At 42.3% G+C, this 19,647-nt stretch overlaps 1 protein-coding gene across 2 annotated transcripts in view; it reads left to right on the top strand.

Annotated features, from left to right (window-relative positions):
* Positions 1–890: 890 nt before the first annotated feature.
* The window catches only part of MRPS18A (mitochondrial ribosomal protein S18A), a 32,375-nt gene continuing 13,618 nt past the window's right edge, over positions 891–19,647 (top strand). For both annotated transcript variants that reach the window (XM_044674700.1, XM_044674699.1), the window contains exons 1-5: positions 891–1,015; positions 11,894–11,925; positions 14,308–14,415; positions 17,466–17,589; positions 18,057–18,126. In XM_044674700.1, coding sequence (XP_044530635.1) covers positions 904–1,015; positions 11,894–11,925; positions 14,308–14,415; positions 17,466–17,589; positions 18,057–18,126 — 446 coding nt within the window. In that variant the 5' untranslated portion in view covers positions 891–903. The remainder of the gene's footprint in view (positions 1,016–11,893; positions 11,926–14,307; positions 14,416–17,465; positions 17,590–18,056; positions 18,127–19,647) is intronic.

The raw sequence follows: 19,647 nt of genomic DNA, 5'->3' as shown, positions 1-19,647 counted from the left end.
GGGAATAAGCATTTACATAGTTCCTACTACATGCCAGGTGCTATTAGTAGCCTAACAACTACCCTGGTTGTTGGTCTCTCCAAGCAGAAAGAGGTTAAGTCACTTGCCCAGTCACATAGGACAGCTAGGAGGCAAAGTGAATAGAGTGCCAAGTGTGGAATTAGGAAGACTCATTTTCCTGAGTTCAAATCTGGCCTCAGACACTTACTACTTGGGTGACCCTGGGCAAGTCACTTAACCCTATTTGCCTCTGTTTTTTCTCCTGTAAAATGAAGTAAATGGCAAACCACTCCACTATCTTTGCCAAGAAAACCCCAAATGGGATCATGAAGAGTCCTGCTCTACAGAAAGGAGTGAACAACAAAATCAATCACATAGCTGGTAAATGTCTAAGGCTGAATTTGAACTCAAGTTTTCCTGTCGCCAGGGCCAGCACAGTGCCACCTAGCTGCCAGTGGAAAGAAGGCCCATACAAAGATCGAGGAAGGCTAGGTTTTTGCGACCTTGGGTATGTGGCGTCCTCTCTTTGGGCCTCAGCTTCCTCTTCTGTTAAATGGGGGGAAGGGTGGGGGAGAGCTCTGGACTAGATGGCATCACACATGTCCTTTCTGTGATGACCGATGAGTGGCTGCCCACTAACCAAGGAGAGGTGAGCTATGTTTCGAAGGTGGCAGGAGATAGATTTGCCCTCGAGCAGGGGAATGGAACAGGAACAGAAGCTCTCACCTTCTGGCCCTTGTACCACCACCTTCGACCCAAGTAGTAACTGAACATGGGAATTCAAGATGGCGTCCCCCGTGCTAAGGGACAACCCCCTTCCCCTTCTCCCCAGTGCGATTGCGCGCTGGCTGCCCCGGAAGCGGAAGAGGCGCAGGAGGGAGGCGGTCACAGGTGATCTTCACGATGGCGGCCCTTAGGGCACTAGTGTCTGGTTGTGAGCGGCTGCTCCGAGGTTTCTTAGAGCGACCAGCTCACGTCATTTGGGCTCGGCCACCTGCCCGAGGTCTCCGAGAAGGTGAGTACCGAGCCCCACTGGCAGCCTCGGAGGCCATCGTCTCCCATGTCACCCTGCACTTCCTGCAGGTGCTGTTGAGCCGGGGCCCGCGCGTTCCAGGTTTCAGCCCGGGAGCCGCGCCTCCCGCCACCCCTCGCCTTGGGTCTCGCGCTCTCTTCCGCTTCCCCGCCAGTTTAGCGTCGCGCGCTCCCCTTCCCTCTTGGGATGCCTCGTTCTAAGGGTCGCTCGCTCTGCCTCCTTCCCCTTCTCCGGAGGGATCTAAGCGTTTTTTCCATCTGCCCAGGGGGTTGCAGACTCTACCTTCTCTAGCGCACCTCCCCCGAATCCGGGATCTACACACACACACACACCTTCTTTTCTTTTGCGGTGGCCCAGGATGCTTTTCCCCTTTTTCTAGAGCCAACCCTAATCTAGGAATCCCGTGCGGGGGCACGGTTGAATCGCTTGGATTACCGCAGGCCCTGGAGTGACCTTTCCATCTCAGGATTCTATGACTACCACCTAGTTTTCCTTGAGTGTCCATCTCACTAACCACTCCTACCCAGGGAGTCCTCATTAGGGTATCCGGGCTCTGCTCTCTTCTAAGTAACTAGTACTGAAAGGAGATTCTGTGAAGGTGCATTTCTCTGTTCTGATCTCTTCTTCCTTATGTTGAGAGGAGCTTTTGCATTTTTTTTTTTCTGAATAAAGTTTTCCTCTTTGTTTTGCTGCTTCTCCCAACAGGAACTCCTTAGAGTGGGGAGGCAGACTTATGGGTCCTTTCCCTAGGGACCACAACAAGCATATTTGTTGTTGTTTAAGCAGTCAGTTGTATCAGACTCCTTGTGACCCATGGACCATAATACTGCCTCTGGAAGTCTGTCCAAGTTCATGTTGATTGTTTCTGTAGCACTATCCATCTTATCTTTTGCTTTTCCCTTGTCCTGAAAGCAAGTCCTTCCCAACAACAGTCTTTTCCGGTGAGTCCTGTCTTCTCATTATGTGGCCAAAGCTCCAATATTTGACCTTCTAACGAATACTCTGAATTAATTTATTTAAGTCTTAATTGATTTGATCTTCTTGCTGTCCAGAGGACTCTCAAAAGTCATCTCCAGCACCACAATTCAGAAATGTAAATTCTTCAGTGCTCAGCTTTCCTTATAGTCCAGCTCTCGCAGCCATCAATTGCTACTGGTAAAAATCATGGCTTTGATTATACGGACTTTTGCTGGCAAGGTGATAGCTCTGCTATTTAGTATGTTGTTGAGATTTGTCATAGTTTTCTTCCCAAGGAGCAATCATCTTTTCATTTCATGACTGCAGTCACCATCTGCAGTGATCTTTAAGCCCAAGACTATATTTGACACTGCTTCCGTTTCTTCTCCCTCTGATTGGCCAGGAAGTGATGGAATCGGTTACCAAAATCTTAATTTTTTTGATGGTAAGCTTCAAGCCAGCTTTTACACTCTTCTTTATTCTCATCAAAAGGATTATTAATTCTCCACTTTCTGCCATCAGAGTGGTGTAGTCTACATATCTGAGATTGTTGATATTTCTCCCAGCAACCTTAATTCCATCTTTTGATTTGTCCAGCCCAGCATTTCCCATGATAGCAGATTTTCCTTTCATCATTAGACACAGCCACAGCTAGGCTTCCTTTTGGCTTTGGCCCAGCTGCTTCCTGAGTACTGGAGTTATTTATAGTTATCCTCCAGTTTTCCCCAATAGCCTATTAGACACCTTCCAAACTCAGGAATTCATCTGACATTGTCATCTCTTTTGTCATTTTAATACAGTCCATGAGGTTTTCTTGGCAAGAAAATAGAGTGGTTTGCCATTTCCTACTCCAGTGAATCACAGAATTCTCTACTACAACCTGTCTGTCTTGGGCAATACTATATGGCATAGCTCATAGTTTCATTGAGCTTTACAAGCCTGTCTACCCTGACATGGCAGTGATCCAGAAAGGGGTAAGCATATTACCTCTTCTGGGTCCCCTCCCAGAATTTGGCAAAGGGTCTGGTTGGAAGATCTTTGAGAAGTCCTTAGAATAGAAAATCAGTGGTTGAACTGAATGCCCATTCCAGGAACCCTGGAAAATGCCCTTAAAAAGAGAGATAGACAGAGCACAACTACTATCCTGAAGTGTCTTAGAGTCTAATGGGAAGTGCTGAAATAGATACAATACATAAACATATATTACCAATTAATGGAAGAAGGATATAAGTAAGGGATGGTTAATTGAGCTAGAATGAGCTGGTATCTTGGAAGAAACCTTCAAGCGTTACTTTTGTAAGGAATTAAATTTTATGGTTGGACTAAATATATGAGAATTCTAAATTAATATTGTGGTCGCCGATTTTAAAATTAATACAGCCCAAGTCAAAAATTACTTTTAGCAGCTTTTATTTACAAAAAAGGTGAAAAGAGTGAAAGTAGAGAAATGAAAAAGAGGGTGGAGTAAGAAGTTTAGTTATCACCCTAAATGCTGCTCCAGAGGACTCAGTGGCAAATTAAATAAGGGTTTAACCCATTCGGCCTCCAAGAAGGGGAGGCCTCTCCAGAAGCCAGGAAAGGAGGTCAGCTTTTCACTCACCAGACTGAAGTTCAAAAGGGAAGAGATCCAGGAGCAGTCTTACCAGAAGCAGTCCAAGAGCCAGAGTCCCAGTCCAAGCTCCTTCGACCCAAAATTCAGGATAAAGACCTCTTGCACAGGAAGTTCATCATCTTTTATAGTCCTTTTTTTTTTTTTTTTTTTTTTTTTTTTTTTTTTTAATCAGTTCCTGTCCCTTCCTCCACTTTAGGAAGACCAATTGCAGTCTTTAAATTTGCTTAGCACTGCCCAGGGGGGCAGTGTTTATAGGTTCTTCCGGTTGTCCTATGAGGGTATAAACCCTTATCAAAGGATTCACAAGTTTCTGACTGAGTTTAAAGGGTGGAGCTCTCTAAGTGGCTTGTCAACCAAAACTTGTACACCCCTTTGGTTGATTTCAAAAATAGGCAAGGGGAGAGTCAATCCCATCTTCACACTTTGAACTAGTATTTATCTAAATGTTGTTTCCCCTTCTCTTGTAAATTCTTTAAGGAGCAAGAACTGTTTAGTTTCATTTTGTTTTGTTTTCCTATCCTCAGCACAGTACCCCATACGGATTAGGTGTGCGATAAATGCTTATCAGTTGAATGATTTAAACTTGGAAGAGGCACTATATATTAGATAAGTTATTGCCTCCATTTTACAGATGAGCAAACTGATGTGGCTGAATGACTTGACTTAGGTCACATTGTTAATGAACAATAACAAAGCCAAGATTTGAACTAACATTCTCTAACTCCAAATTCAGTGTTTCCCCCACCCCCACTACCCTGTTGCTAAAAAGTAACAAAAATGGGAAACTAAACTACCTTCATAGCATACATAATGAGCTTGACTATCCCAGCTAATGTATGAGTACATTGTTGCATATAGATTATAAAAATTCTAAGACCTCCCTCTCACTGAAAAAGCAAGTATGTTATTTTATTCTTTTCTGAATTACAAAATGATAATTAACATTAATGAATATATACAGAATATTGAACTCATCCTAATACATTCAAAAATATTTCTTCCCTTCAGAATACAGTGTTTGAAAAGAACTATGTGGGAGAGAGGAAGCTTGTTAGATTTATTCCATCCACCCCTTCCTGGTATATTTGGTTCACCCATGTAAATTGACATCTCACTTATCTACTAAGCTGTCACCAGTTTCTCAAAAAACATTTTCTAAGTTCTAGTCAGTAAATAAAGGGCTTGTAAATAGCAGAACATAATCACAAAACCTAAGAAAGAAATCACAGTGAGTCTTTTTTTCTAGGCCAGGTTGGAAAAGGGAGATAGAAACATCTGTAGACTCTAGGGATAGAGTCTAGCCAGGAACAGAATGTTCTAGTGCAGGGAGAGGCTATGAACTAAGGCAAGAAGAGGTCCCAGATTCGGGGCAGGCAGAGGGGACTTTGGTACAAGGGTGTTATTCCAGAATGAGTCTTGAACCACTAGCCTATAAACTGAGCAAGAAGCAACTTTGTGACTCTTAACCTCAGGAAGAAAATTGAGTCTTAGATCCACCACCATACACCTCCATCTGAAGCATGCAACCAGGGCAAGAACCCAAGATCGAAGGGAAGCCTTCAGTTCTATCACTCAACTAGCAGAGCTGTCCAGCTAGCTTATAGCAGTTGAATCCATTAGCACTCTCCTGGGAATCTGAATGAGAGAAATCCACAAGCAAGTTGCTCAATTTTATGAGGTAAGGAACAAGGAAAGCTCAGATGGTCGAGGTAGGGAAAAGTCAGATTTTGTCCAGGATCAGCCACTTTGGAAACACTGGAAGCTTGCAGATCTTTAGCTTGATCCTGTTATATTATAATATCCCCAAGAAAGCAATAGCAAGTCCCTACAGGACACAAGCTCAGTCCAGACATTTGTTCTAGAATTGCACAAAGCCTGGCCCTCACATTAAGTTCAAAGTTAGGAGGTAGACTGGAAGAATGAGCATACAAAGAAAAAAGAATTCTACCATTAAAAAGCTGTTATGGTGATAGATATACTTAATATACAACACCCCCTTCCCCCCCCAAAAAAAAATAAGAAAGAAATTAACTTCAGTACATCTATAAACAAAACTTCAGCAAAAATCACAGCTTGAGCACAAGTTCAACTGGAATTCCTGGAAGAGATGAAATAGAAAGTTTAAATGTTTCTAAAAATGAAATGAGAGCACTAGCAGGTAAAAATGGAAAAGAAAAGAAAAGAAAGCTATGGAAGAAAGAATTTGAAGGGGAATTGACAGCTTGGCATAAGAGGTACAGAACCTTACTTAAACAACTCTGTGAAAATTAAAATGGGCCAAACACCAAGAATTATTAAGAGAAAGACAAAAAACTGGGGAAAAACAGAAAAAATATAAGATGTCAAAGCAAAAAAACTGTTCTGAAACTTTAATTAAGAGGTATTTGAAGAGGCATTGGACCTCCTGAAAACCATGACTGGAATTGGAGCCTAGACAATATACTTCAAAAAATTTAAAAAAAAAAAATGCTGCTTAAATATCTTAGAACCAGAGATCAAAGAAGAAATAGAAAGAAGACACTGGTCACTTCCAAATTCTTGAGTCTATCATTTCTATTTGGAAATGGGTAGGATATATCATTGGAGAATTTTTTTTAGATGTGGCCAATGTGGAAATTTGGCTATACATGTCAAGGAGGCTTGTTCATCATGAGGGGTTTTATTTTTCTTAATTGGGGGAGAGTGGAAGGAGAGAGAGAAGGTAGATTTTTGTTCAATGAAAAAAATTTATTTTAACTTTTTAAAAAGATTAGGGCTAAGGGACAGCTGGGTAGCTCAGTGGATTGAGAGCCAGGCCTAGAGACAGGAGGTCCTAGGTTCAAATCCAGCCTCAGACACTTCCCAGCTGTGTGACCCTGGGCAAGTCACTTGACCCCCCCATTGCCTACCCTTACCACTCTTCCGCCTATAAGTCAATACACAGAAGTTAAGGGTTTAAAATTAAATTAAAAAAAAAAAAAGATTAGGGCTAGACTCAAGGAAGTGCTTATACTGTTCCTGGTTTTTAAAAAATGTTACATTTCCTCCTGCCATGTCACCATAGTTTCAACCGACATTCCTTTCCTCCTCTCAGCTTCTGAATATATGTTGTCTTTCTTTATCCATTTGTAAACTTGAGGTTGGGGACTAGACTGTCTTGCTTGCAGTACCAGCCATACAATAAGAACTTAATAAATATCTGTTTTTTCATTCATTCATCATATATCCAACTATGTTCTCAGACACATGTCTGAACATGTCACTGTCCTATTCGATAAATTCCCTGTCATCTCTAGGATCAAATACAAAATGTTCTGCTGGGCATTTGCATCCCTTCATAACCTACTACCTTATTCCCCAACATGTACACTTCAAGCCAGTGGCACTGGCCTCCTGGCTGTTACCTATGCCAGAAATCCTCTTACCCCCAACTCCACCTCCCCATTCCCCTAACTTCCTTTAAGAACCAGCCTTTATTCGTTTTTTTTAATTTCAGTTTTAATCATGTCTTCTGTACAACATTCACCTTTTCTCAGTTACAAATGCACAATTCTCATACATGAAATTTTTTTCCCCTTGACCAAATTACTTGCCTTCCCAGTGTCAGAATTCTACTTCAGACCATGTCTTTATGTGGACTTTTGAGAATAGTCTCACTTAGGTGTTGGCTGCAATCCAAACCTTTGATTTCACTTGGTGTTCTCAATCAACTCCCATGAATTTAATTGCCATCTCTATGCTGATAATTCTCAAATATACCTATCCTGCCCCAGACCCTCTACTGACTTCCAAACTAGCATTTGCAGTCTTTAATATATTTCAAATTGGCTGTCCAGTAGATGTCTTAACCTAAATTGTTCAAAACAGAACTCATAACCCCCCACACACATACACATCTCCCCACTTCCAACCTTCCCCATTACTATTTTAGAAGGACAAAACCTTCTACCTTCAGGTCACATCCCTGTGTCCAAGCTGTTGCCAAGGCCTGTCGATTTCACTTAAGTAGCATTTCTCATATACTCCCCCTTCTCTTCTCTGACACCATCACCGCTCAAGGGCAGGTCCTCATTGCCTCACACCTGGATTATTACAGTAGTCTGCTGGTGAGGCTGCCTCCCTCGGGTTCTCTCCTCTCTCTAGTAGATTCTCCATTCAACTACCATACTTTTCCTAAAATGCATATCTGATCATGTCTGATTACTCAATAAACTCCCTGTCAACTGTAGGATCAGATACAAAATGTTGTCCTTGGCATTCAAAGCCCTTTATAACCTAGGCCCCTCCTACCTTTCTAGTCATCTTCTACCTTACTCCTAACATGTACTCTTCAGGCCAAGGACACTTGTTACCTATGCCAGAAATGCGCCCCCTACTCAGCTCCCTCTTCTAACTTCCTTGGCTTCCTTTTAAGAACTAAAAGCTTTCCCCAAACCCTCTTAAATTCTAGTGCTTTTACACTATTAATTATTTCCTATTTATCCTTTATATAGCTTGCTTGTACATATTTGTTTGCATCTATTTTTTCCCATTCAAAAATTATAAACTTGAGAGCAGGGACTGCCTTTTACCTCTTTTTGTATCCCCAGCAGTTATCACAGTGCCTGACACGTAGTAGGTGTTTAATAAGTGTTGGCTAATTAATTGGCCACCACATATCCTTCATCTTTCCTTATTTCATTTTCTATTTTATTCTCTTCAACATACTCTGCAGTCCCATAACACTAGGTCTTTGCTGTTTTTCTATACAATACTTCTGTTTTCTGATACCAAGTCTTTTTACTGGCCTCTCCTTCCCCATCTCCATCTCCAAGCTTCCCTGGCTTCCTTCGAATTTCACCTAAAGTATGACCTTCTGAAAAAAGCCTTTCCCAGTCCTCCTGAATCTCTGTGCCTTCTGTCTGAGACTTCAATTCATCTTGTGTATATCTTGTTTGTATGTCATTATTTGCATGTTGTCTCTTATTAGACTGAGCTCCTTGAGAGCAGGGACCTTCCCCCCCCCCCCTTTGCTTTAGTATACCCTACCCACTGCTTAGCACAGTGCCTGGCACATAGTAGGCACCTTCATAAATGCTAGTTGAATGAGATTTCCCTACTTCTAATACTGAGCACTTACAGTATATGCTATTGCAATTATTCATTATATTTGTGTTTGCCACATATTTATGTTCATTGGAGTCTCTGTTATTTGGCATAGTTTGATTCATTTTTGATCCCTCTTTAGGGTTTATTTACCAAAGCACTAAAAAGATTTCTTTGTAAAAGCCTTTGGAGTCCACACTTGGACTCTGTGATAGGGAGTCACCATTGTATTTATTTGTTTTACTTCACTTTCACCCTCCTAGGCAAGGACTGTATAGTCTGCCTCTGTAATTCTTTACCCTATATGGCACAGTGGAGAAAATTATGACAAGATTTTAGGGCAGGTTGCTTAGAGTGCACAATTAATGCCTAGTCATATTAAGAAGTTCTTTTAAAAAAGAACTTTCTTGATAATTAGGTTGACCTTAAAGAATTCTCCTGCCATGACCCTTCCTCTTAGTTCATGTCACACTTGCTTCCTAGCATAAAAAGAAAATACTATCTTTCTTAAGTCTTGTCCATAAGTTTCTAATTCTCAAATGTTTTCTTTCTTATGCCCTTTCCCCATTCACCTAAATGGGCAGTAAATGGAATGGCAGCCAGCAAAAAACTGAATCTTAGATTTTGTTTGGTTCTGACATTTTTTGTTGTGGGTAATGAATGTCTCAGAAATATTTGATTTCTATCTCTCATTTTTAATGGTTACAAAATATCTCACTGGATTTATTCCAGTCTCCAGCAAAGCTCTTATCCCCCTCCATTGAGACACCTCCCCTATCAAAGGTCACTCCTGATTTGACAAATTGTCTCTTAGATAAGCATCTGCCTGTTGTTTTACCCACTTGCCTATAGTAAGATGATTCATTGGCTTGCAGTTGCTGTGTGGGGAATCTGTAGAACAGTGGAGCTTGCCATGTGCTTTGATCTCTTTTCCAGGGGCCAATAAGATGACTTCAGGGTTTGGTTCATTGCCGTAAGTGGTGTGTTTTGTTAGGGTTGTTTACCTCATGGTTGGGACCCAAGTGCCTCCATAGAGGAAGAGAACACATATTTATCCAATTTCTGTTTCAGTGCATTGTGCTCTGCTCTGTTGGGTGGTACCCTAATCGGTCTCCTTTTGTTTCCCATTGTGGTTCTCAGAAACAGGCCCAGTCAAACCCCCACCACCACCACCACCCAACCCCAAACCTGTTACCCATGACTTGTCCTCATCTTCCCCTTAACTTGGTTTGCACATCTGCAGATTTTCCATGATACCTTGTTTTCATTCAGTCCTATGCTGGGCCAAGGATGCCCTTTCCTTATTTTCATTGTTAGAAACTGTTGGCTGGTTAAGTCACTGTTCAATGAACCCTATGTCTCCCAACAACTCTTGTTATACTCTGTTCCCAATCCATGGGCCAGCTGAGTTCCATTCCGGAGTTAGTCTCTGATCTGTATGTTTATCAGGAATCTGATCAGATACTGAAATAGTCTCTAAAGTCTAATAGTCTCAACTACAAAGCTATTCTGACCATTAATACTGCTTATGCTTAAGGTGCTAAATATGAAGATAGAAGTTGTGGAGTAATGAGTTTGCCTATAGAGTCCTGTCTAGAAGAAAGAAAAAAAAAAGGAATAACAACTATAGGTAGTTTCTGTGTCCTGTTTGATAGGAGTCTCGAAGGCAGCAGATCCCCATCCCTAGTAGCATCCTAGGCTTCTAGTTGGGTTATAATAACATCACTTTTTTTTCCCCTGTGCATTTCTCATCACTTTCATTTTTAGTGTCAAGTCTTTTCCTCATGGTGGATGGTTTTGGGCAGTAAAACTGGGTATAACCAGACTATTGGGACCAAAGTGCCATGAAGATGTAATTTCAGTGTCCTAGAGGGTAGTCACAGCCAGATTTAGATGTCCGAGGCCTTTCTTAGGAAGGCAAAGGGACTATAAAAACTAATTCCAAATGAGTAGGAGCATATCAAGAGAGTTGAAAAGGCTCTCATATTACCCCCTATTTGAACACCTGAATTTGTAGAGTCATAAAACATAGATATAAATTGCAGTTTTGACCTTTACTTGCCATGTGACCATCATGTCACCCTTCTGACCCTGCTTTGTAAACCTTAAAATTGCTATGGAAATATGAGCAAGGACTGTTATCTCAGTATTCCTTTTGACTTTGCTAATTTTTTTTTTTACAGTGCTTAGGATATCTTTTATTCAGTTCACATAGAAAAGCATGCAGTATTAATATAAAACAGTACAGTATTAATGTAAAATGTTCAGTGCCCATTAGGTAAACAAGTCATTGGCATACAAACCCATTTTTAAAGGCCTATATAGGGATACTGAATGTTTGGAATAACAAATGCTGTCAGCTCATCCTGCTCTGCTGCTTCAGCCATGACAGGCCAAAGTCATTAATCATTAGTCTTTGGGGGCCTCACTGAGTTAGCCTGAAGTTTGTAGTGGTCTAGTGCAAAAGTAGTTTAACCACCTCTATCTTACTCCAACCTTCCATCTCCCTGTACAAATAATAGGCTGCAACTCTGCAAAGGGATGGAAAGAACTAGGAAATCAAAAAGATTGCTATCTGTTCTGGAACTGCAAACCCCTACCTTAAAGGTCCATGAATATTAGCAATGATCTACTCTCATCAATACAAAAATTCTCACGCACATGGGCTTGCTTAGAGCAAGGTTAGTCCAATCATCTCTGTTTTAACATTTGCTAACTCTTAGAGGCTATGGACCATTTCTCTGTATATCTCTTCGTAAAGGGCCATATGCCATTCGATAGTTACTAAAGTTTTTTCAGTAATATTACCATAAAGATGATATTAGGTGATATTTGTGAAGGACTGCAAAGTAAGCCATTCCCCAAGTCCTCAGAATCAGTTGCTATTTAGAGGGAAATGATAAGGACTGAGTCTTGCCAATGATTCTAGACAGAGAACTAAATGAATCTCAGGTTGGAAAGGCCCAAAGAAATCTTTCAGCTTCTTAAGAGGGAAAGATTCGGGGAGGATTGTGTAGGAACCATGACCTCTTAAAATCTGTAAGTAGAAGCCACGGGCAAATATGTTCTATAAACATATCCTTTTCAAATTTACCCTGGATGAGCCCATGGGAACTCAAGTTCTATGTTCTACTTTCTGCCTGTGTAAAATTTGAGCTCTTGTGATTTGAAACTTTTCCTGTTCTTTATTAAATAGCTGACCTCATTTTTCTCCTTTATCTCTATAGTGGTGGAGATCCAAGAAGGGAAGACAACTATTGTGAGTATCATAGCATTGACAATTGGAACCTCTGTCTTCCTTGGAACTGCTGAGCCATAACATTATTAGAAGAGAGAGCCTCAGACCAGCACCCCTGATTGGGGACTTATTGGATCCAACACCAGCTCCCTCTAGGGTCATAAATCCTGGAACAGGCAATCTTCTTGTGGATTGTGATGGCTTAGTCAGAAAGTCTATAGTCTTGGAATGAGATGCTGTTATTTAGTAATGGCCTGGGTTCATATTGCCCTTTGAATATGGTCTCAGAGGTCTTCACTGATATTGTTTTTGGCACATTTTAGAAGGTTTTCATTTTCAGAAGGAGAAACTGAGGCAGCAAACTAGAGAGAGACTAAGTTGGCCCAAAGCCAGAAGCCTTACATCTCCTTTCCTATGCCTAAAGAGGTGGTAGGCCATTTTTGGAATAGCACAGTTAAAAAATAAAGATTATTTTGCACACTTGCTTTCTGTCAGACCCTTCATTAGGAAGGAAGCCTGTCCTTCATTATTTAAATTGTTAAATGTCCTATGGTTGGACTCTCAAGTGTAAGTCAGATAGCCAAGAATCCCTCATCTTTATCTGTTCTCACTGGTCTCCATGAAAACTCTGCAGTTGGCACCCTTCAGAGAGCTCTAGAGGGGCTCAAACCCACATCTCAAAACAGGAATTCTGCCCCACAGCTAGCCACAGTTAGGTCAGTTGTCCTGCAGGAAGCTTGGACTCCTGCCCTTTATATCACTGGAAAACCATCACTTGATGCCCACATCCCTCAGGGGTGTCTCCTACATTTGTCCCCCTTTTATTATGGAGTTAGAGTAAAATTTGCTCTGGAGACTACCAAGCTGGAAGATGTGAAATACTTTCTTTATTCTGGAAGTGATTCTGTGGAAGGCAGATGTGCTTGTCACTGAATTCTTGATTCATCCCAAAGTCCTTAAACTGTATTGATGTCTTGTGTCCTGCCATACCTCATCTTCATAGTCTCACCTTTTCTTACAACCCTCAAGTGCCACAATCTCTCTGTTCCAGTCATAGACCCTGGCCCCTGTGTAAATGAAATTAACTCTAGCCCATTCATAGTCAAAAAATCTACTTACCCTAGACCTCTAGATTATATCATCCCCACCTTCCTCAGGGGGAGTGGAGATAATTTAATCACACGTGACAATTCAGATCAAATCAAGGGACTGCCCTTTGGGCAGTCCAAAATCAGTGTAGAGGCTGCCATTGGTCCACTTGAATTAGAGGTGGCCCACAGGAAATGACAAGAGACGCTATCTCTTTAAATACGTGGGTTACAACCTGGTAAAGTTAGTTCAGTGAGTTCAGGAGTTCCGGTTTTGGACTTGGGGCTGAAGGTGCTCAGCTGAGACCTCAGAATGTTTCTACTCTGAATTGTCACATGGGTAAGTTAGGCTGACTTCCTTGGCCTACCTTGGCGTTTCCAAACTCTGCCTTAAGTAGGCTTATAGCCTCTCTGATTTCTAAAGTCTTGTGGCTTGTAACCTAGTTTAATTAGCCTTTTAACCTTCTTTCTCTGTCCAGGCCTCTCCAGGCCTGGACCAGCCTCTCCCTCTCTCTAATTACTTACATTTACCTTCCTAATTGTAAATAAACTACATTAAACTGGATGCTGACTTGGGTCTATTTTAATTATGGAATCAATCTGAATTGTTGATTCCTGGCAGCCACACTTTAAATATATATTTATAAATACCTAAAAATCTCCCTCTTACACCCTTTCCCCTCTGACTGTTTCCATGTCCATGAAAGATGCAAGTTCCTAGATCTCTCTCAGTCCTATCCCTGGCTCTGCTCCCATAGCTCATGATTTCCTTCTAGCATTACTTTCCACCTCCACTTCCAGTTGGAGCTGGCTGCTGGGATTGACGGTTTGTTGCCCTTAGCAACTTCAAGGCTCTATTAAAGTAGGAAGAGAACATAAGCCAGGCCAAGACTAGTTTTAAGTCATTTCATATATAACCTTATCCAGCTTTGAAAGGTGACATTCATGCCAGTGAAGCATGTAATCTCTCCCCTCCCTCAGTGGTTGCTAATAGGGCAGTGTAGTAATACGATTCTGTGCCCTGTTCACAATTTTAAAATGTTTGATGCTGTTACTTCCAATAAATTCTGCCTCTCCCCAAGAATCTTTCCTTGTAGCAAAGAAAAAGTTTTAGCCTCTTCATTTCTAACTAGCCAAGGGCCAACTTGTTATCCCCCTATTCAGCAAAAGTTTTGACATGAGATTGGAGAGATCTGTTTGAATCAGGTATGCCAAGGACTGCTTTTCATCCCCAGTTTCCTCATCATAATATTTACTGTTTATGTTAAAGAGTGTTGAGGTCAATACTTGACCTCTCTCCTTTTCTGCTTTTTAGATTGAAGGCCGAATCATAAAAACTTCCAGGGTAGCACCAGATCCTCCTAACCCCTCTGGCCAGTGCCCAATCTGTCGTTGGAATCTGAAACACAAGTATAACTATGAGGTGAGTGCACCTTCTGACTTAGGTTAGTCCAAAGAGAATTAGCCAAAGATGCAGATTCCTCTTACACTTTCATTTTGTGTAACATGGACCTCTTGCTTCTCTATTGCTGATAAATCTTTTAAACTTCCAGAGAGGAGAGAGTTTGGTCCAAGGTTTCGCTGAGGATTAGGGTTACTTTTCAATAGCTGTGTTTCCCATCACATTTTGTTTACATTTCTCCCATAACATATATTTGAGGAGACTCAAAAGGACAAGACACTATTTATGACTTCAGCTACAAAGAACCTTCCTTGCTATCCAGGAGTAGTTTTCACTGTTGCTCTCTGTTGCCCAGGAGCTATATTTGTGCTTAGTGTTGGTTCCTGATACCTCTTTCTGTCACTTCTGAAGTCACTTGGGGGAGGGGAGGTGGACAACAATTGGTAACAGATTATAGGGGGCAACTGGGTAGCTCAGTGGAGTGAGAGTCAGGCCTAGAGACAGGAGGTCCTAGGTTCAAACCTGGCCTCAGCCACTTCCCAGCTGTGTGACCCTGGGCAAGTCACTTGACCCCCATTGCCCACCCTTACCAATCTTCCACCTATGAGACAATACACCGAAGTACAAGGGTTTAAAACAAAACAAAACAAAAAAAAAAAAAAAACAGATTATAGCTTTAAGGAAAACTATGCCTTTTCTCCTTAGCATTTTCACCAGTAATGCTAAGCATCCAGCTTCTGAGCTGAGTTTTCCATAATGTGGCAGGTGATGTGGATTCTGTACAAATTAGCTCCAAACCTGGAAAAAAATGCATCAAGTAGGTTTGAACAGAGATAGATGTCCCTTGGCCCCTTCTGGGGAATTAAAATAGTCAAGAAACACAATGAAGAGTGGCATATGCCCACAAAGCCTAGACATAATGACCCAAATGATTCTCTAGGGTGGTTCCCCCTTAGGGCTACCTGGAGTTAGCAACTTAATAGCCCAGCTGAAATGCCAGACCCTCCTGTTAAATGGTGTCTGGAACTGGCTTCATATGGCAATTGTGTGGACTAGTGCTAGTGGTACTGCTCAGAATGCAGCAGCCCCATCATCAGAGAGGTTCAAGAGCCCACACCTGCCCAGCCACCAAACATAGGCATTAGTGTCCCAGGGGCCCTCTACCCACTGGCTTTTCCAGGAAATGCACAGCCTGTACTTGGCTTTGTTTATCCATCAGAAGAAACCCAATCCCCTTCTGAGGTGAAGGCTAAATTTGTTTTTCCTTTCCCCTCTTCCTCTCAGAATATGCTTGAGTTATACAGAGCCATCAACTCACTCGGCAGTGTTTGCAGGAGGCTGGAGCTGAGAGTCTGGCTTATTAGCCCGCATTAATCCAATCCAAGTTGTTTTTATCAGATGCTTAAGATTACAGGGGTGGGAATTGGGGGCCTGTGTCCCTCAGGAGCTGTCCAGTGATTAAAGCAAATCTGCTGTTACACAGCTTGGCTCCCGGCAGTGCAGCAAGTTAATTTCATGGAACATGACCACCGGGGCTGGTGTGCCAGGCCCCTAAGGGTGGGGTGGAGGGCTGATTTTTATTTTTTATTTTATTTTAACCCCACTTTGTGTTCTCATGGCATTTTCCCCCCGCTACACAAGATTCCAGGATGGCTTCCTGTCTTAGGGCTAGTTCTTATTGTTCTTACCCATATGGTCTCTCCAAAGCAGCCCAAGAAGCTGGACAAGCCTAGTAGAGACCTGACTGGCAGTGTGGAAGTTAGCATAGCACATATAGTGTCACCGTGGAGGAAGAGACCCATGATGAACCCTTCTCCTTACCCCAGATCCTCCATAATATCTTTTGATTCACAAATTTTGTCTGCACCAACTCCTTCTAGGCACATGGTAGACTCAGTAGTTTAGCAAGACATTTCTTACTATGTATGTTGTATGCCCTGGTTTGTTGCACATTCTGGTTGCAAAGATGGTATTGGGTTTCCTCCACTCCATCTTCCATACTAATGGGATAACAGTATATCATATACACTGTCCATCTAAGAAAGATCCCACATATTCCCACATCCTTTCAAGAGAGATTCTTTAGCAAAAGAACAAAACTCTTAAGAGGGTACCTCAGATGACCTCTTAGACAACTGAGGGACTAGCTGAAGAAATTGTGGTGTAGTGACATAATGAAATATTATTGATGTGTAAGAAATGGGAAAAGATATTTGAGCTAACACAGAGTGAAGTGAGCAAAGCTAAGAGAATAGTTTATGCAACAACAATGCAAAGAAAAACTTTGAAGACTTGGACCAAAAAACTCTTAATGACAGTGACCCCACTATGTCTCTGGAAGACCTAGGATGAAACATGTTACCCACCTCCTGACAGAGAGGTGATAAGCAAAGACAGGTTTTTGTCCTTGGCCACTGTCTGGATTTGTTTTGACTGTGCTTATTTTACAAGGTTTTTAATTGGGGGGAGGGTAGTGATGATAATGATGCCCTAAAACAGGGCCATCGAAAACATGAAACAGAGGACAGAAGTTCAGAAAGCACAGATAAGCAGGACAGTTTTGAAAGTAATGTATGGATTTTTTTAATTTCCTTTTTTTTTTTTTTTAAAGCAAATGGTTTGAAATGGAGACATCTTTTTGTGTTTTACTGTAGTTATGAAAATGGTTTTTTTAGTTGTTTTAAATTCAGAATAAAATTCCAGATACTTTACTTCCTAAAAACATTTCCACCTCTGCCTATTGAGTAGAATTTCTTTTTGAAAGATAGCCCTAGAGTAGGAGCCAGGGGCTTTTAGCCTTGTTAATAGGATTCACAATCCCTTGTTTCCATTTGGGACTTAACTTGGACCTACTGTGCCATATTCCTGTCCTTAGAGGTCTGGGATGTTGGTACAATAGTAGTGGGCAGATTTCTAATATATCTTATTACACACTGGCATCTGCAATGATTGGATTCTGAGTGACACTGACCTCTGTTGATTGTCTTATTCTGGGCTCTCAAGTGCTGGCAGTAGGCCAAGCTTGTCTTCCTTTCCACCATCCTACCCCTCTCTCTTTCCACACCCTTCAGGATGTCCTTTTGCTGAGTCAGTTTATCCGGCCCCATGGGGGAATGCTGCCCCGAAGTATCACAGGTCTCTGCTTAGAAGAGCATCGGAAGGTGGCAGAGTGTGTGAAGATGGCCCACCGAGCAGGTAGTCCCACCCCCACCACCCACCACCTCAGAAAGTGGGCCCCTTATTAAGAAGTATTAGTGCAGGGAAGGCATAAGCTGTTTCCACAGTCCCTGGGGTTTAACTGCTTTGGAAGTTCTTTTTGTTGCTCAGTTATTTTTCATTTGTGACCAACCCCATTTGGTTTTTCTTGGCAAAGATACTGGAGCAATTTTCCATTTCCTTCTCCAGCTCATTTTACAGATGAGGAACTGAGGCATACAAGGTTGAATGATTTGTCCAGGGTCACACAGCTAGTGTCTGAGGCCAGATTTGAACTCAAGTCTTCTAAACTCCAGATCCAATACTCTCCCCTGCACCACATAACTATCCATGAGCAGTTACTCAGGGATAAGAGAATTGCATTACTACCAACTAGGCTGCTATTCCCATAGTTTAACTCAGCCTAGCTGAAGGAGCTTCCCTAACACACACTTCCCTCCATCTAGGTCTTCTGCCGAATCATAGGCCTAAGCTTCCTGAAGGATTTGTTCCCAAGAAAAAACCCCAACTCAATCGGTGAGTGAACTGGGTTCTAGTCACCATGGATGGGTACAGCCAAGGACCTCCAGGATAAACATTGACTCCAATCCCAACATCCATTCAGTTACTCCATTCCCCTAAGCCCTCACTTTATAGCCATCGATGGCCATGTGAATTAAAAAACACTTAACAAGTCCCACAGCCAAAGGAAGCAGAGGGTATGTATATATGTCTGAGAGATGGCAGCATGGCCAGTCATCAGCCCATATCCTGGGACAGAGTTCTGTAGATTCCTTATTCCTTCCCTTCTCCTCCCCTATTCAGCGCACTTTATGTTGTTCACACTCCATTTGGGTAGGAGGAAGACCTTGAGGATTCTTCCTCTGTCTTTCCATAAGAGCTCTTAGGAAGAGTAAGAGTCGGAGCTGAAAAGTATATCCCGTCGTCTATCCTTACTTGTTGGCATTAAGAGGTACTAATCCTGGTTATGACATCACATTGTTGCCATGGGGATGCCAGAGGACTTTTCTGAACTTTTAATATCTTTGCTCTCTTGTAGCTCTGGGGTTACCAGAGGACAAAAACAGACATAGAAAATGGTAGACGGGCCTTGACATATTTTTTTTTTGTGGGCCTGGCATGACTATAGATGTGAGGAGGGTAGGGCTACTCGAGCAGGAAGATGAGCTCTGGAACATGACCCACTCCTTTCCCTTACACCAGCTCTCCCAAAACGCAGCTGGTTTCCAAAATGAGCAGTACCTCCCTTCGGACGTTTACAGAACTAGACTTCAAGTTCTCTCTTCACTGCACAGTCTTGCCTCCTGCCCTGTGATGTTTATCATAGACATATTTATACAGAGTTGTCCTAGGGTTTGCTCCATGGGTTGCAACCCAACCATGTCCTCTCCCCTTCATTTCCACCCCTGCCTTCATGCTATTGCTGGCAGGTCACTCAGTGGAGCCCATGTGTGGCTCAGCTGAGTTTTCACAAAGCAAGACAAGATCTTGCCTTCTTAGCCTCTTCCTCACCTTCCTCACTCCCTGGGATTGTCTAAGGAGAAGGGAAGCAAGCTAGTACATTTCTGCTGTTACAGAGGAAGGGTGGGGGGCTTGTTTGGGATGCATCTGTTGCTTCTGGAAGTAAAACTGCCTTATTTTGTTAGCATTAAACTGCTTTGCCATAGCTTTGGCATTGGGCCCACTTCTACCTGTGCTTTCTACATTGGTAACTTAAGTCGTCCACCAGCAGCCTGGGGGGCACATAGGGCACATATCAACCTCTTTTCCTGCCTTCTGCCTACCCAGATCTGCCAAGTGTAGCAGTTGGGGATGAACCTCATCTTCCCCCAGCTAGGACAAGGACACCATTCATCTTGCTCTCAGGCCTTTGAAGAGAGGCAACAATCCTTCCCCCTAAATCTGGTGTCCTTTTAATATGACACAATATTGATGATGTAGGGACTCTAGGGTTGTTAAAAAGGGCACAGAGGGACCTGAACCTGAACTTCTGTTACAAAGAAGGAGTGCTGAAGGGATTCTGACCAGAAGGCCTTG

This window comes from Gracilinanus agilis, chromosome 4 (assembly GCF_016433145.1).
Source record: "Gracilinanus agilis isolate LMUSP501 chromosome 4, AgileGrace, whole genome shotgun sequence".
In the NCBI taxonomy this organism is placed as follows: Eukaryota; Metazoa; Chordata; class Mammalia; order Didelphimorphia; family Didelphidae; genus Gracilinanus; species Gracilinanus agilis.
Note: the sequence above shows the minus strand (reverse complement) of the source record. Positions and strands in the feature narration are given on the sequence as shown.